Source organism: Bos grunniens, chromosome 4 (assembly GCF_055505025.1).
Source record: "Bos grunniens cultivar Pamir isolate PY7600 chromosome 4, Bosgru_T2T1.0, whole genome shotgun sequence".
Lineage (NCBI taxonomy): Eukaryota > Metazoa > Chordata > Mammalia > Artiodactyla > Bovidae > Bos > Bos grunniens.
In genome coordinates, this window is record NC_141168.1 from 9,847,020 (window position 1) to 9,872,216 (window position 25,197).

The 25,197-nt window shown below is 38.3% G+C and overlaps 1 protein-coding gene across 5 annotated transcripts in view; it reads right to left on the reverse strand.

Annotated features, from left to right (window-relative positions):
- CNTNAP2 (contactin associated protein 2) overlaps positions 1-25,197 on the reverse strand; it is a 2,322,173-nt gene that overhangs the window by 1,418,972 nt on the left and 878,004 nt on the right. The window contains exon 1 of one of the 5 annotated variants that reach the window (XM_086398242.1): positions 16,988-17,128. The exons of 2 other annotated variants lie outside the window; for them this stretch is intronic. Coding sequence is in view for 1 of the 3 variants with exons in the window: in XM_086398241.1 (XP_086254367.1) it covers positions 4,441-4,521 (81 nt within the window). In the remaining 2 variants the exon portion in view is untranslated. Of the gene's footprint in view, positions 1-4,440; positions 4,536-16,686; positions 16,762-16,987; positions 17,129-25,197 lie in introns of those variants that run through there. 2 more of the 5 variants (XM_086398243.1, XM_086398241.1) reach the window with 2 other exon arrangements.

Genomic DNA, 25,197 nt, shown 5'->3' on the forward strand with positions numbered 1-25,197 from the left:
AGTGTGTTCATTAAATGATATCCAAGAACTTGGTTTCAGAAAAAGAAGTCTCCTAGTGAAGAACATTGTCATTCTCCTTAAATGTCATGTCACAAGCATCATTTTTCCATCTGTAACTCTTTGTGCTTCTAATACACATAAATTTAGCAATTGCATTCATATCTTTAGCTTGTCCCTCTCTTTATCTAAAATGTGTCTTCAATACAAAAGCATATGGGACAGGGAAGAAAAAAAAGCTTTCTCTTCTAAGCAACTGGCACTGTATGTGGGTCACAATAGATGCTGGGTTAATATAAGACAGATTTCAGCGTTCAAGACGCTCACATTCAGCTGGAGAAGTGTGGTAGCGGCAGTGTCAGTCACTCTGTTAGTCGCTCAGTAGTGTTCATCACTGCGATCCCACGGACCGCTAGGCTCCTCTGTCCATGGGATTCTCCAGGCAACAATACTGGAGTGGATCACCGTTCCCATCTCCAGAGTTTCTTCCCGACCCAGGGGTCAAACCCGGGAGAAGTGTAGGCGAAGTTGAATAGTAAGACTCCATGATACCTCACAAAAGAGTGAGTGATTATTTGCTGAAGAAATTTTTGCTAATAACTTGTGCCATAAATATTCAGAGGGAATAGATGGGTATGGACAAAATATTCCAAGAAGCTTCCAAGAAAATGCAGGAAATGGAGATGGGGAAAATGGCTCAGAGGTGAGGCAAAAGAAAAGCATTTTAGCCAGAACAGCCAGTATCAAAGTGCTGATATGGAGACAGAGCGATTAGAGGCTCTATTTGATTAGAATTCAGTTTAAAAAGTTTGCTTAATGCAGGGAAACTATTACCAAAGGAAATTTTGGTGTCAGACTGAAGAAATATTTAGCACAAAAGGTAAAAGCTTAGTCCTGATTCAGAAAACAAATCTAAGTTTTAACAAAACCTTCACTCCAGCTCTGCTACACCTCTCTCGAGGTTTACTAAATATAATTGCAAACACTACTCCAGATCTGTCCTCAACAGTTAGTGAAACTGTCAACTCATTCTCCCAAAATCGTCTTGAGCTTTTGGATCCATCAACAAATAGGACCAGACTTAAGAAAATCATTCCATGCCATGCTTGCTGTCATGTAACTGACAGATTGTAACCCATAAATAGACTGGATTATTTTTCTCTACATATTTCTTTATGCTTATTTCCTTTCCCTCTTGGTCAAAAATAGCTTTAAGCACTTTTAAAAATAAGGGTCTATCAGTTTGACGTGTTATCATCTAAAGAATTGTCAGTTATCTGCAAACATGGAGATTCCATCTTAAGCACATTCCTCCAGGCCAATACAAAAATGTCTATAATGATTCCAGCACTTGACAGATCCCTAAACACGCCAGTATTTAAATGTACATAGTCTGGGGCAGGATTGGGGAAACCTTTCACCTCGATCTCCCATTTTCATTTCTAAGTTCATTTTATAACCAGGTCAAAGCTTTCAATCTCATTACAAAAAATGTTTTCAAAAGGTTTTTCATGGAAACTTCTTAAATATGTTTTAAATGTCTAATCTGTTTCATTTCTTCTTGACTGCCCTCAAGTATCAACATTCCCAATTTCAAACCAGTTAACTTTTAAATTCCCCACAGAACTAAAATTCTCTAGAATTATTTCTGTCACTTATGTGTAAGTTCTAACTACATTTACAATTATTATTTATGTTCAATTCTGAATTAAACTTTCATTTCTTAACTCTGATACGTTTTTCCTAAACCATTATTTCTCCATATTCCTATTATTTCATTTTAAAATTTGAAAATAATTTCAAATTTACAGAAAAGCTGCAAGAATAGTAGGAAGAACCTTTTTCCATCCTGAATTACCTGAAAGTAAGGTGCCAACATCCTTTCCATCCTCTCCAAATAGTATTGTATTTAATTTCTACAAAAAAAGAGTATTCTATATAACCAGAATGACTTTCTAAATTAGGACATTTATATACTAACTGCTATCATCAAATTCACTAATCTTATTTCAGTTTCACCAATTATGCCGATACTGTGCATACATGCATGCTAAGTCACTTAGTCCTGTTTAACTCTTTGCGAGCCCATGGACTGTAGCCCCCAGGCTCCTCTGTCCATGGGATTCTCCATGCAAGAATACTGGAGTGGGTTGCCGTTTCTTCCTCCATGGTATCTTCCTGACCCAGGGATCAAACCTGTGTCTTTTATGTCTCCTGAAATGGCAGGTGGGTTCTTTACCACTAGCGACACCTAGGAAGCCCCAATGCTGCTTGATGGCAAAAAGATCGATTTCAGAATCATGTCATATTTAGTTTTTATGCAGGAATCTAGAAGTTCTCATTCTTTCCTTGACAATTTTAAATCATAGTCCAGATTTTTGTAGAATGCCCTTCAATTTGGTCTCTCTCATCTTTCCTCACAATAAAATTCAAGTTAAACATTTTGGCAGGAACATCACAGAAATGAACCTGCTTACCTACAGGTAGTACATGGTAACATTTGTCCCATTTACTAGTGATATTAACTTTGACCACTTGCCAGCCTTCCCACTACACAGTTTCCCTATTTCATATTTCAATTCATATTTACTTTGGAGGGAGGTACATTTATATTATGATTATGTAAACATTCCATTCTCCCATCAAATTTTTACACACTAGTTTTTGTTTCCATTACATTACTTGGCAGAATTAAAATTGCTCTGATGGCTGTCATACTCTAACTTTCTGATTCTTTCATTCCTTCTGCCTAGCTTGGTTGCCCATCTTCTGTAACAAAACCTTTCTCTTCTCTTTCCTTCATTAATTTATTCATATTTTTATCACAGAAGTAAACAAGAATTCTTAACGCTATTTAATATTAGAATCTGCTAATGTTACCATCATTGTTTTGATGTTCAAACTGTTTCAGATTTGGCAAACAGGATTTCCTTTAGAGTAGCTCTCATGCACTTTTGACATAACACCATCCACCATCATTCTCGAGCACTTTCTTACTTTCTGTCTGACACAAGTAGACGTGTCAGACTCATCTTGTACTTTTCCTATGTTAGCCCTAGCCATTTTTCCTAAGAAGCTGTGATCCGCAGTAATCAGGAACCAAGATCTACATTCCTGACATGTTCATAACTATTGGAGTGCTGTTGCTTGCTGTCCTTCCGTTGGACAGAGCTGCACATGCATTTATATCAATATATACCTCTAATCATCTATAAGCATTGGAAACTGAAAACTACTTTCCACAGATTGTAAAGAGGAATCAAGATAGATTCTGGTGTAATACCATGAAAGTCAACACCCTGAAATTCAAATTGATGGCTTTATATCACATCTGGAAATCTAGGTTGAAAATCTGCCCCTAGTTAGAGCTTTCATTCATGTTGCGAACAACACTGATAAACATTCTACTTGATGGTGAATATTCTGTGGTGTTTTTCTCCCCACCAAAAATGCCTTCTTTTTAATCTGAAATGATTCATATTTAAATATATTTTCTTCCATTCCATTGAATTGCAAACTCAAGATAAACACAACTTGAAAAGTCCACTGACTACAGTAATACCCTTCCAAAAAGAAATTATTAATACAGCAAAACTCCAAGGGAAATAAACGCACAGCTCTGCAGCCAGGGTAAACACACATACTGAACTGAGTCTGTATGAAAAATACCCCTTTGTCAAATCTGCAATCTGATAAGCACTGATTCTGTTAGAAAACACAAGGCTTAATATTTTTAATCAGTGCTTTCCTCAATCAGACATTAGGCTTTTGGAAAATCTGGTGTTATAAAAGCAAAATGAGAAGGAACACCTGATGATTATTGGAACATCGGTCTTATTCCATTTTGGATCACTCCCACCGCCACATAGCCTAACACATAATAAGCAAGAGGTGTTCTAAAATAAGTTTCATAGCTGCAACTAGCATGGAAACTTGACTACTTACATATACATTAACATCTCAGTGTGTTAGTGTCTTCTATACATGTATGATCTCAATCCTTATAATGGATCTGTGTAATTTTTCCCATTTGTTATTATACTTCCTTGAGAATGGGAACTACTTTGCTTTTCAAACACTCTACACACTTTCCCTCTCCATCCTGCCAGAAATTCTTTCTCTTCTCTGTTATATCTCTGGTTTTCAGAATCCTCACCCTCTTTTCTAGATTTACTTCCTTATTTGGAAGGGAACACCTCCCATTAACTTCCACGGCATGATAGCAAAGGAGATAAATAGCTGTATGGCTGAGAATAACTGAGTTGTAACTGGCTAGATATAGAATTCTAGGTTAGAAATCATTTTTCTTCAGAGTTTTCAAGGCAGTATTGTATTGTCTTCTTGCTTTTGGTCTTGCTGTGGAGAAATCCAAAACCATTTTGATTTGTGATCTTATGTATGTAATAAGGTTTTTGTTTATTTTTAAGAAGAAGCTTGTGGTACCTTCATTTCATCCTGATTGCTTAGAAATCCCATAATTATCTGCCTTGGTGTTAGTGCGTTTTCATCCACTTGGCTAGACATTGTTCCTTGTAATTCTGAAAACACATGACCTTCAGTTAGGAAAAATATTCTACAAGTGTTTTATAGAAAAATGCATCCCTTCTATTTTCTCTTTCTAGAAGTTTTATTATTTAATATTTTTCATCTTATATTATTATCTTTCATATTATGTTTTCCATCTCATTGTCTTTTTGTTTCATTTCCTGGGTGATTTCTTCAATTTTATTTCTCAAAACTCACATTGAGCTTCTTGAGACTCAAAATTCACATTTTCAAAATTTCTGCATTATATTTTTTAATTTATAATGGTTTATTTTAGATCTCCAAATGCCATTTATGACAGCATCTTATCCTCATTAACAGATAAGTTACTTTGTGTTCAACCAGAAAACATTCCTCTGTCTAAGTCTTTCTTCCCTCTGTATAGTCTCTATTTCTTACACATTTTTCTATTTGTCCCCTTTTTTTTTCTTTTTAAATCAATGTAAGAGATTTCCTCAGATACCTGGAAGGCTATATTTGGGTAAACTGACTCAGAATCTTTCTGAATTTCCTCATTGGATGGTGCAGTTTCTAAAGCAGCTGGGTGCATGAATTCTATATTCTATGAAGTCAGGGCTGGGGATAAAAAAAATTGTAGAGATCAGTGTTTGAAAGATATTTAGAGCCATGGGAGTAAATAAACTTGTCTCGGACAAAAATGTAGATTGGCGGGGGGTGGGGGGCTCTCAGACCTTTTCAAGTGAGCCACACAGCAGGCTTTTCTATGTACTATGGGACTCAGAGTGGTTTCTTTAAACGGATACGTGGTACTTTGAAGAAATCCGCACTTAGTTCTTCTACATATCTGCAAAATAAAGAAGAGCTGTTCATGCACTTTAAGTGCTTCATTTGAAGGCGCCTAAAGGTCATAGAAGGGCTTCCCTGGTGGCTCAGAGGTCAAGAATCCTCCTGCAATAATGCAGGAGAGTTGGATTCCATCCCTGGGTCAGGAAGATATCCTAGAGAAGGGAATGACTACCCACTGCAGTATTCTTGCCCGGAAAATCCCATGGACAGAGGAGCCTGACAGACTGCAGTCCATATAGTCGCAGAGTCAGACACAACTGAATGACCAAGCATGCAAAGGTCATAGAAAAGCGATATCAGAAATAGTTAAAACACAAAACAACTGCAATAAGGAAAACTGTATTTAAAAGATAATAAACTATATTAACGCTCATAAAATAGATTTCATTAATATTGACAAACAGTGATTTCATATAACTTCAAATATGTAAAGCTGCCTTATTATAATTGAGTACCTGAAAATAATCTAATTATAATGTAATTAGCTAATCACTAATTACATTCTTGGGAGGAAGGAAAATAGATGTATGGTTTAATATCCCCCCAAAAATCCAAAATCACATTTTATGAGTTACTGATTTATAGCAGATATCAGTCCCAAAATTTGCTACAAGGTTTATTTTTATCTTTCATGTGATTGTCACTATAAAATTTAAATTCTATATAGCTAGAAAAAGGAGAAGGAAATGGCAACTGACTCCAGTACTCTTGCCTGGAAAATCCCATGGACAGAGGAGCCTGGTAGGCTACAGTCCATGGGGTCTTGAAGAGTCAGACACGACTGAACGACTTCACTTTCACTTTTCACTTTCATGCCTTGGAGAAGGAAACGGCAACCCACTCCAGTGTTCTTGCCTGGAGAATCCCAGGGATGGGGGAGCCTGGTGGGCTGCCGTCTATGGGGTCACACAGAGTCTGACACGACTGAAGCAACTTAGCAGCAGCAGCTAGAAAAAATTGCTTCCCTAATTATCATAAAATTACACTTAAGAGTTCCTCAAACCCTTAAAATTACAAGTCTGAAAAGGAAACAAAAGCTTTCTAGTAGAACTTTAACAGTAATACTCAAACTGTGAACAATAACACTGATCTATGCTTCAAACAATTCATAAAATTTCTTTTGTAAAAAGGAAAATAGAGTGCAATAGAAAAAATTCCAATAGTAAGATTACTTGCCTTGTGCTTGAGAGAAACCAAACAATTTTAGAACAATGGTTATTTAAAAAAATATCAAATCCCAGAGTCAGTGTTTATTACTAGTAAGCTACAATGTCATATGTTACTTGTTCCTTTTCCCCATAGGCTGAACTTAACCTTTTAACAATCTTTATCAGCTAACACCTGTATTGTTGGCACAGCAGTTTTCTAAAGGAAGTGAGAGGATCCCCAAGACATGTCCTGCCTGCTTAGCCCTAGAAAATTATCATAGTAATACATATAAGAGGACAGAGCAGATCAGATACTAATCAATTCTACCTTCCTTAAGGGCTTATATACTATATCAAATGGCATTGGTTGGAGCTCAAAAATATTAAACGTTTTCAGAAACTGTCAATTGCAATTTTTCGTTTTCAACTAGAATAATATCACGACTCTCAAGATATTGGTAGTAGTTAAGACAAATGATGAATTTGCAGAATGACATTTTAAAACATGTGTGGGCACAGAACAGAGCATGAAAATCGAACCACTATCATTTATAAACCCTGTAACAACTTGCTACAGTGGGAGAAATACTTTCCCAGGAAAGAGATGAAGTGTCATTCTATTTTAAAATATCCTTCACAATTTCAGAGAGGAAATTCAAGCAAGGGATTTATTTAAAAATTCATACAGTAAATATTCTTATATGGTTTTGTTGCTACTTGTTGATATTCACATTAGAGTATTATTAGTTAATTTTAACAAAAGATTGTAATATGACCATGCTTTTTTCATATGTAATGACATTTTTCATATGTAATGACGTTTGGTTTGGCAATAGGAAAATCTGGGCCCTAAAATTATTGTGTTTGTTGTCTTCACAACACTTCTGGGGAAAAGGTATCACTTTGGAATTAAACAAGCAGCCCATCTGCATTTTTTTTTCCCCCCTAGCTGTTCAAGATTTAAATGTTATAGTGACAATCACATGAAAACATAGAAATAAATCTTTTAGGAGCCTTTTTAACATGACCACACAGCAATACACATGTAAAAGCATTTATGTCTCTAAATACACATATCTAAGGGCTTCCCAGGTGGCTCAGTGGGAAAGCATTCTTCTAATGCACAGGATGTGAGTTCAACCCCTCTGTCAGGAAGATCCCCTGGAAAAGAAAATGGAAACCCACTCCAGGATTTTTGCCTAGAAAATCCCACAGACAGAGGAGCCCGGCAGCCTACAGTCTATGGGGCCACAAGAAGAGTTGCACATGATTTAGTGACTAAACCACCAAGTGTGTACCTAAAGGACACCGCTGACTTTCATATTGCAATTATTCCATGAACAGACTCAGAGCAGAAACACTTCCACGGGAGATGCGTGTGGATATAATCATCTCATTTCTCAGTTGGAATCTCTTGCTTGATATAACAACAGAACCTTGAAATGAACAGTGTTTGCTGAGTAGAGGAAAGGGACAAACAGGCAGCTATCATCATTCAGGCAGTAACAATACATTTATGCTAAAGTGGTAATTTCTTTTTCGTGAACTCTTATAAAGGCATTCAGCAATGGATAATCACTTCTCCATCACGCCATTCACATTGTTAGGATCTGAATACACAAATCACCATAACAACAAGGAAAATGAAGAAATATGATCACTTTGAGTTTTGTTGTTCAACCATCTCAGCGATTTTCCTGATTCAATATGTGCTCAATTGTTCCTATGAGTGAAACTGAGTCATTTTCACTATTATGTTGCACTCTTTTTTATTTTAAAGATGTAGCAAAGTCTTTAGAGAGGTTTACAAATCCCCAGATTTTCTGAATCTATTCCTTTATTGCTTCTAGAAATTATTATTACAAAGCATGAATTTGATGAAAACTACTTTTGCTCATAACTTCTTTTCTCCTTAACAACCTTGAAAATGTTTCATTAGATTTCAAGGTGTTCTGTCTCATGACAGTAATACTCTGATCAGGTAGAGTTATCTGCTTAAACATGTTGTCATATCCGTGGCCCTACACAGCCATTCTTTCTTCTCTGTCTTCATTTTCATTTTGCATTTAATATCACTGACATGCAAACTGCAGGGCAGTGTCCCTCCTCTTACATTTGAATTAAATTCTCTTGTTATACTCTGAAAAGACTGATGCAGGGAAAGACTGAGGGCAAGCAGAGAAGGGGGCGACATGGATGAGATGGTTGGATGGAATCACTGACTCAATGGACATGAGTTTGAGCAAACTCTGGGAGATAGTGAAGGATAGGGAAGCCTGGCATGCTGCAGTTCATGGGGTCTCAAAGAGTTGGACAAGACTTAGCAACTAAACCAGAACAACAATATTATGAATCAACTTAATAATATTTTAACAAATATTTTAAAGTTAAATGCTTTGTACTCATATACTAACTCAAACACTCTGATCAAATTTCAATATTTCAACTACAATTATTGTTCAATTCAGATCTGGCCAAACTTAATTTCTATTTTTTTTTTTTCTGAATATGCTGTTTTTCTTGAATCTTAAGAAAAAAATTTAATCTTACATGATTCATGCTTTTCTCTCCTAGTTAGACTGAAATTTCTAAAAGATAGAAACATTCACCAATTTATTTCCCACAGAACACTGGAAAAGTTCCTACAGAATGAAGAAAAAAGGAAGTATCAGGGGAGGCATTCACACCTGAACTAATTCTTGGGGGCTGCCTACATCTCCCAGAATCCTTTGAGTATGGCACATACTCAGCAGAACCAGAATCTCCTTTGGCTGTTCTAATATGTTTGTGGTCCCCTCTGAGAACAGTGTGGAAATCTGAGAGAATTTTCCTTTGGGTTTAGTTCACAAGGGTTTCTTATTAATACTTTTAAATTATCATTATCCAAATATAAACACCACAAAATATGTTTGTCAGTCAAAACCTAAATGGCTTCTAAAAACAATAGCAGGAGGACAGAATCTCATCATTCATTTGATTGCGCAATTTCTCTGAAGGACCAAACTTAGGTAAGGAATGGAGAAAACATTTGCAAACCATATATCTAATGAAGAGCTAATATCCAAACAAAACAAGGAATTCACACAACCAAATATATATATATATATATATATATATGAAAAATTACATAATTTAAAAACAGGCGACCTGAATAGACACTCTACCAAAGAGGACAGGTAGATGGCCAACAGATAAATGTTGAATAGATGTTGAACATCACTAATCAACCGCTAAGTCACTTCAGTCGTGTCCGACTCTGTGCGACCCCACAGACGGCAGCCACCAGGCTCCCCTGTCCCTGGGACTCTCCAGGCAAGAACACTGGAGTGGGTTGCCATTTCCTTCTCCAATGCATGAAAGTGAAAAGTGAAAGTGAAGTCGCTCAGTAGTCTCCGACTCTTAGCGACCCCATGGACTGCAACCTACCGGGCTCCTCCATCCATGGGATTTTCCAGGCAAAGTACTGGAATAGGGTGCCATTGCACTAATCAACAGAGAAATGCAAATCAAAGCCACAATGAGATACCGCCTCACATCTGTTGGAATGACTACTAGCAAAAAGACAAATGCTGGTGAGGATGTAGAGAAAAGCAAATCATTGTGTAGTGCTATGGGAAATGTAAATTGATATAGCCACTATGGAAATCAGTATAAACACATCTTGAAAAGTTGAAAACACATCTATTATATGGTCCAGTAATCCCACTGTGTAAATATCCAAAGAAAATGGAAACAAGAGATTGAAGAGATATCTGCACCACATATTCCCTGCAGCATTATTCAAAACAGCCAAGACAAGAAAACAACTTAAAGGTCCATCTACAAATGAATGGACAAAGAAAAACGGTTGGATACAAGAGAACATTATTCAGTCTTGAAAAGGAAGGAAACCCTTCCATTTGCAAGAACACAGATAAACCTGGAGGACATTAGGATCAGTGAAAGAAGTCAGATGCAGAAAGACAAATGCTCATTTTGTCAGTAATAGGTGGAACCTAAAATAATCAAGCTATTAGGAGCATAGAGTAACATGGTGGCTGCCAGGGTCTGGGGAAAGGTAGAAATGGAGAAAAGTGGTCAAAAGATATAAACCTTCAGTTCCACAAACCAAGTTCAAGGGGTCCAAAGTATAGCATAGTGACTGAAGGAGGAAAGGAACAGGCCAAGCTGACTCCATCTTGGAAAAGAAGAAAACTCCATCTTACAGTCTCAGTGAACTTTGGACTATGTGCCTGGTAGCCATGGAGATAACATTCCTAAGGTAGAACAGGCCTCCAGGACTGATAAACACCATATTCTATACCAAGATTTCCCATCTCAGGAAAAAATGTAATAATCCCCTATGTAGTTAATCACCTTTGTAATCTTTATGGCACCCACTGGTGTAGGCTACAATGTATAACCAGCTGATCCTTCTGATTATGAAATATGGCTGTAACCTGATTGAATCTCCCTTTGACATTTTTCAGAGTAGGACTGAGTAATATGGGGATGTGGGCTTGTGCATGTACACTTCGGGTATATAAGTAAGTAAGTGAAGTCATGTCTGACTCCTTGTGACCCCGTGGAGGTTTTCACAAAAATCTGTTGGGGTCCCTGGAGAGGAAACTCTGCCTCGGACCCGCCGGTGTAATAAATGGCATCCACTATCCACGCTGTCCTTCTGAATGAGTTTGTTTCTCAGAATGTTTGGCTAGAACATGCCTACAGTTAACGATACTGTATTGCATAATTGAAATTTACTAAGACAGTAAATCCTAAATATTCTCACCATAAAAAAATAACTATGGGAAGGAATAGATGAATTAATTAATCTTATTATGGCAATAAAATTCAAAAATATACATGTATCATATCATGCTGTACATCTGAAAGTTATGCAATATTCAAAAATATAATGTATAATTTCAAATATATAATTTCAAAATGTATATGCATGATATAATGTTAAATTTACATAATGCCAATTATATCTCAATAAAACTAAAGGAAAAAAAAAACTCTCTGCAAGAGAATTCTTCTTGCATTAGACATGCAGTTCTCTAATGCCAGCTTTTATCAAATACAGGCTAGATGACTCCTTGCTAGGATCACTCCTTGATTTACAGATGAATCAGAATATGAACAAGATTCCATTCAAAAAGTGCTCAAAAAAAGATGCAGACATCTCAAAAAGCATAGGACTCAACTTGAAAGACCTCTTAGTGGCCAAATTTGAGAAAATTTTGAGAAAAAGATATTGACAGTAATACATTATAGCCCAGAGGATAAAATAAAAATCCAGGAGTACATATCGATAGTGAGAAGAGTTTGTTCTTCTTTATAATAATATCCCAAGTAATAAGTGTAGAACGAATGATGGAAATGAATAACATTATTTGGCAAGCATCACAGTAATAAAAATCATTAATGCATCCTAAAATTAATAGACAAATGTTAGATGAAAAAGTATAGGGAGAAACAGGATACTTACACTGTCTTAAAAAATATTTCCCCACTAAGTCCTTATTGTGAAAGGAAAAAACAGTAACTTTAGAGAAACCACCTCAAGTGATCGACGTTAATGTCACCAGAAATGAGACATGGCAATGCCTTGTGCCTCTTGATACGATGCACCAAGGATATGGCATCACTTACCAAAAATGCATAAACAAATTCAAAATGAGGGACATTCTAGAAAATAATTGTCCTGTGCTCTTCATGTTTATGAAAGACAAAGATAGATTGGGAAACTGTCCAAAGTAAGAGGGACATGAGAACTAAATGCAGGGTGTAGTCCTTGTCCAGAAAAAGACATCAATCAGGCAAGAGATGAAGTCTATAAACAGTAAAGTCTACGGATTAAAGTGGTCTATCAATGTTAATTTCTGGATAACGATCAATGTAATGTCATCATATAACAGGTTGACATGTGGGGAATCTAAGTTAAGGCTATATGGGAATTATGTATCATTCTTATAACTACTACATAAGCCTGAAAAAATCCTGAAATGAAAAATTAATAAGAATAAAGATTTATACAAAAAAAAAGTGGAACTAGCTATGATAAAGTGGCCGTAGCACACAAGAAGAAATTCAAGGAATCGATGGCACCAAAAAAAGTTAAGAAGTGCTTGAGGGAAAGAGGCTGCAATAGCTACACAGTGCAGACAGTCGGTTCTTCAGTTGTAAACTCAAGAATTTGCTCCTGTTGCCGAAAGGAGAGCTAGTGAGAACTACTGAGCTCTCTAATGACATGGTATAGCAGAGTTTTTTGAGTTTAAAGAGCATAGTGAAAAAACAATGGATTGGATTGGTCAGATTAAGCCCAGTTGGGAAGCCTCAGTTATCTCCAAGTGTCTAGATGTTAGGCGCTACAAATGCCTAAACTAAGATGCTGTTGCAGTGAAAAGGAAAAAAAGAAGAACGAGCTTTTCTCCTTCTCTTTCCTGAGAACAAAGAAGATAAAGAGAACCGTGAGCAGGCCTGAACATACCGTTTTTTACTTGAACTGCTTCTAATTCTGCATGTCTGTAACTAAGCTTGCTTTCCTGCCTCCTAACTCTGTATGTCTGTAACTAACTTTGCTTTTCCGTCCCCTAACCCTGCAGGACTGCAGTTCACAGTTTCTCCTTTGACTCTATGCTAAATACATCCCCTATCTGGTGTTTGACTTCCCTGGTGGCACAGACGGTAAAGCGTCTGTCTACAATGTGGGAGACCTGGGTTTGATCCCTGGGTTGGGAAGATCCCCTGGAGAAGGAAATGGCAACCCACTCCAGGACTATTGCCTGGAAAATCCCATGGACAGAGGAGCCTGGTAGGCTACAGTCCACGGGGTCGCAAAGAGTCGAACACGACTGAGCGACTTCACTTTCACTATCTGGTGTTTACCCTTGCAACACCTTTCCCCTTGTAGTTACATATCAGAAAGAAGGCCTCAGAGACACTGAACCACCAGACTCAATTACTGGGTTACTGTCGCCAGTTTATGAAGGTCTTTAAAAAAAATGCAAGAGGAAGAAATCAAGATCCTCCCACCTTTGTTCCTGATCGCCAACTCCTGATTGTGAGCCCTTGCCTTATAGAAGCCCCTAGACTCCTCATGGAGGGAGTGGGCACAGTTCTTGAGTCAGGACCCCACTATGGCCCCCCTCTGTGCTGCCTGAGAATGAAAGGCACCTGTTTATTTCCTCCGAACTCTGTATTTTCTCATTAAGCTTCCGTGGGCAGAGAAGGCCAAGATTTTGGCCAGCAACAATGGTAGAATAGCAGGGTGGGGGCTGGAAGTAAAGAGGCAATATTTTTGACAAATACCATCTTCCTTAAGAAGGTAAGAAGTCCACAGTAGAGACGCTATGCGTTGACCAGATAACCCTCTATGACTGAAGGGTCATTTCCCCCTTCAGAATTTCCTTGATGAAAGAGAGTCACTTTGACCAAGATCACTTCCCTCTCTGGAGGGAAACTGCATCCAATAATTGTGAAAGTGGAACAGCAAGCCCCACTCCCATTTCTCAACCTCAGGACAGGGCTGAGGGACCATCCTAGCTTTCAGCTTCTAAGGAGGTCTGCTGGGAGCTTTGTTCAGAGTACACAAGGCTTCTCTCACTTCCCCATCCTCCTTCCCTTGCTTCTCTTCTGTTCTACTCTAAGTGATCCCAAGAGTTCCTCTAGGAACTCTCTACATGCTCATCTCCATCTCACAGTCAAAACGAATCAGTAACCAAATTAAGGATGACGCTGAGGTTATTCAAGCTTAAAAGGCCTGTGATACCACACACCAACAAGCTGGCCGCCAAGAACAGTTGTGTGAGAAATGAATATGGAGAAGAAAACATTGAGGAGTAGATTTCAGAATGCTAAAATTGAGGAGATCCTGGGGTGCAAGGTAGCAATACCCAGTGCTAATTGCGATATATACTGCTCAAATTCTGGAGCAAGTTCGTAACAATGGATAAAATGGTTGCCCTTTTCCACATATAGGAAATAGTTCAACTTCTGTTTTGAGGAGCGGTGTTGTTGCCCCGTTGCTTCTCTTATCCTGTGAGGAAATCCAAATAGCCTAAGATCTATTATCTGATTCCTGTAAGATTTCTTTTAAACTAAATTTTCTTTGGTCTGTGTGGTCATGTGTTCAAATGGTCTAGCTGAGGATTTAGATTAGCATCTTGGACAAGTTTTGAGCAATGTTAAACCATTTCATCTGTTCAAAGATACAAAGACTGCTTCTTTTTACAGCTTCCAATGAGATAAGAAATAACCCCCCACTCAAATAAGTCATTTTAGCCAGGGACAATAAAAAAGTTAGTGAAGCTCTGAATCTCAGCACATAAGAAGTTCAAGGCTTTCAAAGAGAATCAAGCTATCAGGACTCAAACAGACCTTTTGGGAGTGATTTAAATTATTTTTTTTCTGCCTCTGTGAAGGATGGAACCTCAGTGGTAACTAACTGTGATGTGAAAATAAGAGAGAAAATATATTCTAATCTGGATGTAAAATTAGTGCCTTGTTTTCTCATCCTGAGCACTTACCAAAAGACATTTTAACTAGTTTCTGTAAAGATTTTCTTTCTCTGGTATCTTGAATTTAAGAATTCAAAAATGTTACATTCCACATTAAAGTTTTATTCATGTTATGTGACCATGAATTTTGATCTTGCACATTTAAAGATACTTCCTCATATGGGAGTTTGATAGTAGGTACATTAGAAAGTGAACTCCAGAGGATATTTTCATTCATTCATTTGCTCAAATACTAATTGAACTAAACACTAAATCATACTATAAGATATGAGAGACCTTTAGTGAAAAACACTGAGGCCTTGGGAAAAGGTAGAATTATGGGAGTTTGGACAAGAATTAAAACTTATTGAATGCCTTCAGCTGGGTGTCACTGTATTACAATAGGTTCTTCAGCAAAAGGTTATTTTCTTGAATTCTTATCACTGTGCAATTGTCATATGATGGAAGTAACTGTCATAACCAACTTACAGTTGCTGCTGCTACTGCTAAGTCGCTTCAGTTGTGTCTGACTCTGTGCGACCCCATAGACAGCAGCCCACCAGGCTCCCCCATCCCTGGGATTCTCCAGGCAAGAACACTGGAGTGGGTTGCCATTTCCTTGTCCAATGCATGAAAGTGAAAAGTGAAAGCCAAGTCGCTCAGTCATGTCCGATTCCAAGCGACCCCATGGACTGCAGCCTACCAAGCTCTTCCGTCCATGGGATTTTCCAGGCAAGAGTACTGGAGTGGGGTGCCACTGCTTTATGGGTGTATTAAACAGTAAAATTGAGACCAAAAAGAGGCTAACAAGGTCAAAGGTCATATTGATAATTAACTTTTCACTTGTCCCTGTTTCCATGAATGTAATACATAAAACATTCAGTACATTAGTTACTTCAGCATTGATACTATTAGAATCACATGTTTCAACTTATTTCTTTGATAATAATATCACAGTAAATTTATATCTATCTTGAAACATTTTCAAGGAAGACAATACAGCAAGAAGTATTTCTCCATTTTAGATTAATTTGGAAACTTTTCAAATTAGTCCATGCTGAGTAACATTTGCAATTCATCCTAATCTGTATTACCTTGATTATTACTACTTGCTTAATCTCAGAGTATTCAAAATGTCAGTAGGGATACAACTATTTTCATTTTTTCCATTTATGCTTAATTTTGACTACAAAAATATAGCCTTATTTCACAGGAATAGAAGTGGAAACAATGAGTACTAATTCATGCATTTCCTAATAATGAACATTTTTAAAATAAAATAACTCAAAAACTGTTATTCCGAATCAGCCTTCAAAAAATAGACTAATAGCCAAAGTACACTTTGGAACATTTCTTATAAGACTTAAACATTCTGGGGGACACTTATTAACTCATTTTATATCTAACATTGGCATCAAAAGACCAGCCTGGCATTTAAGTACTTAGTTATTTGTTTTACTCAGATCAAGCCTTAGTTTGGATTTATTGAATTACTTGAGCTCTTTCTATATGCCAGAGTTCTTGTCTACAGTTTAATAAATATTATCTAATTACCAACAATAATCCTCTGGTAGATAATATTACGGGCTTCCCTGATGCCTCAGTGGTAAAGAATCCACCTTGCAATGCACAAAAAGCTGGGTTCAATCCTTGGTTCAGGCAGATTCCCTGGAGAAGAAAATGGCAACCCACTCCAGTATTCTTACCTGGGAAATCCCATGGCCAGAGAAGCCACCTGGTTACAGTCCATGGGTCACAAGAAGAGTTGGATACAACTTAGCAAATAAACAACAAGAAGATAACATTATACCTGACATGTAAACCACTGAAACCTAAAATGTTACAGCCACTGGCTCCAAACCCCACAACTTGTGACTGCGATACACACCTACAGGCCATTTGACCTCAACGCCTGCTCTAAACAAGAGATTCTAAGAATTTGCTACTTATTTCTCAGGAACACACTGCAAACCTTTTAGTTTTTTTTAAAAAAAAAGTCAGACTCACTTAGAAAGGATGGTTTTTCAATCAGCAGTAGCAGCAACAGTGAACCCTCATCAGAAAATTGAACTCTCCTGCTTCCCCATACTATCCAATCAGAACCTCTGGAGGCGAGGCCTTTCAATCTGTTTCAACAAGCTCTCCAGGTGACTCCAATTACCCTATTCCAGGAGAATCAGACATTACTTTGCCAACAAAAGTCTGTCTAGTCACAGTTTTTCAAGTAGTCATGCATGGATGTGAGATTTGGACTATAAAGAAAGCTGAGCACAGAAGAATTGATGCTTTTGAACTGTGGTGTTGGAGGAGACTCTTGAGAGTCCCTTGGACTACAAGGAGATCCAACCAGTCCATCCTAAAGGAAATCGGTCCTGAATATTCATTGGAAGGACTGATGCTGAAGCTGAAACTCCAATACTTTAGCCACCTGATGTGAAGAACTGACACATTGGAAAAAAACATGATGCTGGGAAAGATTGAAGGTGGGAGGATAAGGGGATGACAGAGGATGAGATGGTTGGATGATGTCACCAACTCAATGGACATGAGTTTGAGTAATCTCTGGGAGTTGGTGATGGACAGGGACGTGTGGTGTGCTGCAGTCCATGGGGTTGCAAAGATTCGGACACGACTGAGTGACTGGACTAAACTGAACTGACTGAGGAGAATCGGAGCAGTTTAGAAAAAAAACAAAACAACAACAACTTTAAAACTATGCTCAAAACTTCTTTAAACTTTTAAAAATTATTTTCCTTTCTTTACACATCACAGTAAGTAGAGAAAGGTTAAAGGTTATTTTCTCCAATACAATGATTCTCTACAGTTCCTTCAGTGATAGATACAAACTTATTTTTACATGATAATTGGTAACTGTCAGCTGCCAGTAAAACAAGTCATAATGATCTAGGATAGACCAAAGATCTTTTATAAACTATTTAATTAAAAAAATCACAACCTAAGAGATACAGAAAATATTTTTTTAAAGAACTAAAGATTTTTAAAATGAACTTTACATATCTAAATATTTTGGCAAAATTACACACACACACATACACACACAAAACTATAACTATATACAGGGCTTTCTTGGTGGCTCAGGGGGTAAAGAACCCACCTACCATTGTAGGAGATACAAGAGACCTGGGTTTGATCCCTGGGTCTGAAAGATTCCCTGGAGAAGGAAACAGCCACCCATTCCAGAATTCTTGCCTGGAGAATTCCACGGACGAAGGAGCATGGTGGACTATAGTCCATGGGGTTGCGAAAGAGTCAGACAGTGACTAAACAACAGCAACAAATAACAACATATATATCTTTAAGGCGCTAGATTTTGTACACAGGTCTTATACACAGTTAATAGCTGGCCAGGGACATTTTTTAGTTGCTTTAATATTGTCCAAAAGGAATATTAATTAAAATGCTTAAAATTTAAAACTCTTATTCCTATGTGTAGTTTCTCTATTTGAAAGGAAAAAAGGTAAATACTTATGAAAAATGTCTTGACTCTGCTGATGGTTAACTTTACTGAAGATGACTGAACTGACTAACAAATTAGTTGTTCAAAAATCCAAGTTAAGTATAATCATAAAGGGAGATTTCAAGCGCTTCGTTATGTTTAGGTATTTTGCAGATAGCTTAACATCACCACTGATACTGAGACTAGTGTCACAATGAGCTGGAGTTCCAGGTCAATGTTCCACACTTATTGATGAGACTTTACAGGATAATTAAGGAAGCTTGATGTTTGCATCCTCTTTTCAGAACCGCTTTCATCACTCTCTGAATTACATTAACAGTATTCACTCTCATAACTACATAGAAGTGATTCAGAACAGTGTGAAAGCTTTCGTCTAGAATAGTATGTTTTTGTGGTAAAAGGTTAATTTCACTGTATTCATTCCATTAGAATTCAAAGAGGGCTATTTCACTCAGATGTTGAAACAGATGAATTGGGACTGCCAAATGCAAATTCCACTAAAATTAAATGCCTACTTAAAAAGTATTCTGCTTGCATTTCAAAGCACTACATTTAGCTCATGGGATGCAAAATTGCCAGAATATAATACTGACTTATAAGATTTCCACTGACAGGAAACACTGGGGAAAACAAAGGAACCAGAAGGATTTAAAAGAAATTTGATCTTTTCACAAAGAAGAAAAAAATAATATTAGGGCTAGAAATCTTATAAAAATAAATTTAATGAGGTTGTGGAACTGTTTCGATGAACCATATTATTGAGAGAAGTAAGGACTCCTGACCTTGGAGGGCTGCTGCCTTTCTTTCTTTCATTATCACCTTGTCTTTTCAGTAATAAGATGCATTACTTGCTGAAAAGACATCATGTCTAAACCAGAAGCCAGTCTTCAAGAACAAAACCACCTGTTCACACATATAGTTTTCTAATGGCTCATGATTCCTCATTTGGTTGGTAAAAGAGAATGAACCTGAAAGAAAACTCCCTCCAAGTAGATCCTATTTTCCATGGGTATTAATAACATTTATCATTCATTCATAATTCAATAACTTGTTAATGCATTCAGTACTTCTTTGGGTCAATAATTGCATGTGTTCTTTTTGGATTTCTTTGGTCTCTTAAGTACAGATTGCAGGATATGCTGAATTTCCTGAAACAGAGGATTGGGAAAAATACACCGACACTGATGCTTTACCTATAAATAGAGTAAGGACAAGTTCAGAGCTAATCAGAAGCAAGGAATAAAGGTATCAATATTATTTCCTAGCCTTCAGAATCCCAATTCAGTTCAATAACCTCTTTCAAAAAAAAAAAGTGTAGCCCTTTCTTAAAACTTTTGTCTCAGAAATGATTATTAATAATTGTAGAGTAAAATGTTGAGAGTCCCTTAGACAGCAAAGAGATTAAATCAGTCGATCCTAAAGGAAATCAACCCAGAATATCCACTGGAAGGACTGATGCTAAAGCTCAAGCTCCAATCCTTTGACCACCTGATGCGAAGAAAACACCCTGGAAAAGGGTCTTTCCCAGGACCTTTGGAAAAGACCCTTTTCCAGGACTGTTGGAAAAGACCCTGATGCTGAGAAAGACTAAGGGCAGGAGGAGAAGGGGATGACAGGGGATGAGATGGTTGGATGCATCACCAACTCAACAGGCATGAGTTTGAACAAACTCTGGGAGATGGTGAAGGACAAGGAAGCCTGGAGTGCTGTAGTCTATGGGGTCTCAAAGGGTCGGACATGACTCAGGGACTGAATTGAACTGAAAAGGTTAAAATAGATGGCTGAAGGTCTTGTATTGTGACAACTCATCAGTCTATTATTTCAAGTGGGTAATTATCAAATAAAACTATTAATGTACATGAAGTTAGCACTTTTAATATCCTGGTTTAATAATGAAGCTGACTTAACCATTAGCAAAAGATTTTCTGTATCTCTATTTTCCCTCTCTTTCTGCAGCCTAGGCAAAAATCCCTGGAGACACGTAGGTAATAACGAACAAATATCAAACACATAAAACTTAAACAAGACCAAAGAATTGGAAATAGGCATTTATTTTCAATTGTTGTTAATGCGAACATAGAGGTAGAGCTGTCTTTTCTTCACAGACCTTTTGACATTTGCAGCAACACATTCCGCATTTTACCCTGTCATCTGTGATATTGGAAATGAAATGCTGTGTCTGATCAGAAGCATCAAGCATGAAGCCAAGCAGAAGATACATAAGTATCTTATGGTCCATTGCCCGTGGTGATTGAGCTAGGGGCATCTAAAAGGGACACTGAGAGGTCTGACACACATCATCTTTCACTTTCAATCACACACACACACACACACACACACACACACACACCCCAATGCACACACACGTGAAGAAATAGCTTTCTTCTTCCCGTGGCTACTGATTGACTAATTGAGCATTAGGCCTTGAATGAGCACTAAACAGGAGTAGGACTGAAACTGTCTCCCACTTTCAACTGATTTAGGATAATTTCTTAGAGTTTCATCAATGTAAATAGCTTAAAAAGTGTGTGTGGGGGTTAATATTTATGTGATAGTACATATAACACCATCTCACATTTCATGTACTTTAAGCATGCATGTTGTTCGATTCTAAATGAGCATATAGAATATAACAGTTAATGTGTTATGTTATAGTTCACACATTTTTTTTTTTGAATAAAGCTTACTGAAATTAGCTCTTACTGAAATCGTGTTCTTATTTTCTTCCCTGTATACCAGGGTGAGTGAACTAAATGAAAAGCCTGTGGGCCAAATCCTGCCTACCACCTGTTTTTGGATGGTCTAGGAGCACAGAGTGGATGTTGCATTTTTAAATGGTATGGAAATAAAAAGGAATGATGTTACACAACAGGTGAAAGTTATGTGAAATTCAAATTTCAGTGTCAATTAATAAAGATTTATTGAAACACATTCACACTCCCTGGGTTCCATCTCTCTTTGTCTGCTTTCATGGTATAATGCCAAAACTGAGTAATGGTGACAGAGATCAAATGTATCCAGCATATCCTAATGAGGCAGGAAGCAGATGGCCACCCTGCCGCCCCAGAGTAAGGCGACTGGAGATTCATTCCCTATGAACTGCAAAATTCCAAGACAAGAATAGCAGGGCAATTAAGAGAGGAGGCTAGGCCCTGCTCAGACCACATATTTCTCCTTCCTGAAGTCAGGAGACATCTCCGACCACATGTGCACAGAAACGGCTCCTTGCAGGCCAAAGAGGGAGCAAAGTCAAGGGGTGCTCTACTCAAGACACCTCTTCGTTAAGATTCCCCTTGGCTAAGAGATGTGTGCACATACATGGGAGGATCCTGAGATAAACCAAATATGGATTGCGAACCAGGCAAATCAAAATGATTGGCCGAATGAAACCCAGAAGAAATGCCCCATAAAGGTAATTCAAACCTCCACTCAGGGACTCTCCCTCTGAGTCTGCCCATGTGTTTATCCACATGTACTATACATTTTTTTTCCTCTTAATAAATACTTTACTTGCTTCACTACTTTCCATCTTTGTGGGAACTCTTCTGCAAAGTTGAAGGGCCAGGGCCCTTGTTACTGACCACTGGCCTAGTGGCTAGGGTCTGGCACTCTCACCTCCACAACCCAGCCCAATCTCTGGCTGGGAACCCAAGTCCCGCACCAAGCTGTTGAAGGTTGAGGCCACCTGAGATCACTAAAATATCAGCTATTTGGCCCTTTTCAAAAAAAGAAAAAAGAAAAATCCAACACTTGACTTATACTACATCCATCTACAACAGTTGAAGCAGGAATAGTAAAGTCTAGCAGTTCCGATGTAAGCCCTTTTTAAGACATATTCTCTTCCAAAAGCTATTTCTTAATACAATAATTTATGAAAGTGTAACAGTTTCCCGGCTCTTTTTCCACCCCCAACTTTGGCTGAAATGATAATTTCTATTATATTCTAAGCCAGAACACAAAATTGCTTACTCAACAATGAAACTGGAATATGTCTTTGAGGTTAAAAAATACATATATAATATATATATACAAATGAGGAATATAGGATTTTATTTACATAAGCCACACTAGAGTTTCAATGGGCTTGATTTCACACCAAGATACATTCCTGTACAAGTGGCTGAATCCAGTCAGCAGCAGCCTTTGATCCGGAAATGGGGAAGATTTATACAAGTGCTTGTCATCTGAAAATGGGAAAATGAGATATATCAAAGGAAAGAGTCTACATTTTACTAGTTTGCCCATATACAGGGACTCGTTTTCCAACATTCTCATCTATTTTTCCATCATAAAATTTACATGAATAAATCAGAAATAGCTTTGAATTACCATAATTTGTGTACATCTTACACCATCTAATAAATTATAACTTTGTGAGAATGAGCACAATATATTATGTAGCCTCATACTTCTAGATGATCCATGAATATTTATGAAATGAAAATGACCTCACTGCAGACTTCTCCAAAATTCTAGAAGATTGGTCACTGCCCGTGATTATATATGCTCCCCCATCCAAAAGAGCCGGACGTCCATCCATGGACTACATTTTCTGGCTGGCTTTAATGGACACGGAGTCTTGTGCTCCCTGGGAACAGATTGAAGGCAAAAGAAGAGGGCAGCAGAGGATGAGATGGTGGGATGGCATCACCCACTCAATGTGCGTGAATTTGAGCAGACTCTGGGAGAGAGTGAAGGACAGGGAAGCCTGGTGTGCTGCAGCCCATGGGGTTGCAAAGAGTCAGACACAGCTTAGCAACTGAACAGCAATTTGCATACTCTGCAAGGGAATGTGAGCAGAAGTGAAGAGGGTGATTTCTAAGTTAAGGAGCTTAAAATGCAGTTGTGCCTTGCCTTCTCTCCTCCAAATTCACTGACTGAATGTAGAGAACTCTGGTGCCCTGCATGGGATGGGGCCAATGGAAGAAAGGAATTTGCCGCCCCCACCTCCATCAACATAACAAAGGCCACCTGCAAACAATTAGTGTTGCAATTGACAAGTAAATGTCCCCTGTGCAAATCTCTGTCACTCAGGGATTTATTTGTTACAGCAGCTTGCATGACCTGACCCTAGCCCAAAACAGTTGCCAACTTTATCCTTGTTGCTACATATAAAGGCTATAAAGTGAAAGTGAAGTCGCTCAGTCATGTCTGACTCTTTGTGACCCTGTGGATTGTAGCCCACCAGGCTCCTCCGTCCATGGGATTCTCCAGGCAAGAATACTGGAGTAGGTTGCCATTTCCTTCTGCAGGGGATCTTCCTGACCCAGAGATCGAACCCAGGTCTCCCACATTGCAGGCAGACGCTTCAACCTCTGAGCCACCTGTAGAGGCTATAGTTTACCTTTTATCACTGTTAACCTGCCCATGGTACTAATACCATTCATCGCTTGGCCCATTTTGAAATTCCTCTAACTTTGTCTTTTGAACTAGAACCGTGCTGTACAACATTCCCTGCTTCCCTTTAACCTTCCTGGCTTCTCCTTTTCATCCTTCTTGGCCAGCTCCTCCTCTCTTTCCAAATTTAATATCCCCCCAAAATCCTCTCTTAGGCCCTTTTCTTTCCCAGGGCAATCCAAGCATGCCACAACTTTTGAAAGAAGCCTCACTTCAACAACCAGTACCTTCACCTGGAGGCAGGTGACAATTTAAGACTTGCTGCTGCTGCTGCCGCTAAGTCGCTTCAGTCGTGTCCGACTCTGTGCGACCCCAGAGATGGAAGCCCACCAGGCTCCCCCGTCCCTGGGATTCTCCAGGCAAGAACACTGGAGTGGGTTGCCATTTCCTTCTCCAATGCATGAAAGTGAAAAGTGAAAGTGAAGTTGCTCAGTCGTGTCCGACTCCTAGCGACCCCATGGACTGCAGCCTACCAGGCTCCTCCGTCCATGGGATTTTCCAGGCAAGAGTACTGGAGTGGGGTGCCACCGCCTTCTCCAAATTTAAGACTTAAACTATCTTAAACACAGAGGAGATGTAGGAAAATATGACACTTTCCTACTGTGATTTATATTTCACTATTCTCTGTCTTAGCAGTAGAGAATCTTCCTACAATGCAGGAGCCACAGGAGACACGGGCTTGATCCCTGGCTCAGGAAGATTCCCCTGGGGAAGAGAATGGCAACCCACTTCAGTATCTTGCCAGAAGTATCCTATGGACAGAGGAGCCTGGTGGGCTACAGGCCATGGGGTCACAAAGAGTTGGACATGACTGAAGCTCTGATTCTCTTTTAAGATCTTACTATAAGGAGTCAGTCATATAGAGATTTCAGCAAACATGGTCATTTTATTTTCCTTTTACAACTGTATCTTTTTTTACCTCCCTCAAACCACTAAACCTAGTAGGCTTACTTTTACCCTATGCATAATCTATGGGAACCAGAAATCTTCATTCCTTCAACAAAGAATTAAGAATGTATGAATTGACATTGTTCCAAGTGTTATAGAGAGACAGTGAAGAGGAAAGTCAATATTTTTGCTTTGATGGAGCTTAGTTCAAGTGGAAGAAAGCAGATGATGGACACGTAAAATAATTTCAGCTGAGACAAAAGGCTGTGGAAACCATAAATTGTAATCATGGGACTACATGAGGAAAACAATCACAGGGCAAAGGCAAGTGTAAGAGACAGTCACAAGCTCTCTGAGGATACAATCCGATATCTGAATGATGAAAAGGCATCAGCCATGTCAGTACCTGGGGGGAGGGAGTATTCCAGGCAGTGGGACATCAGGTACATAAGAG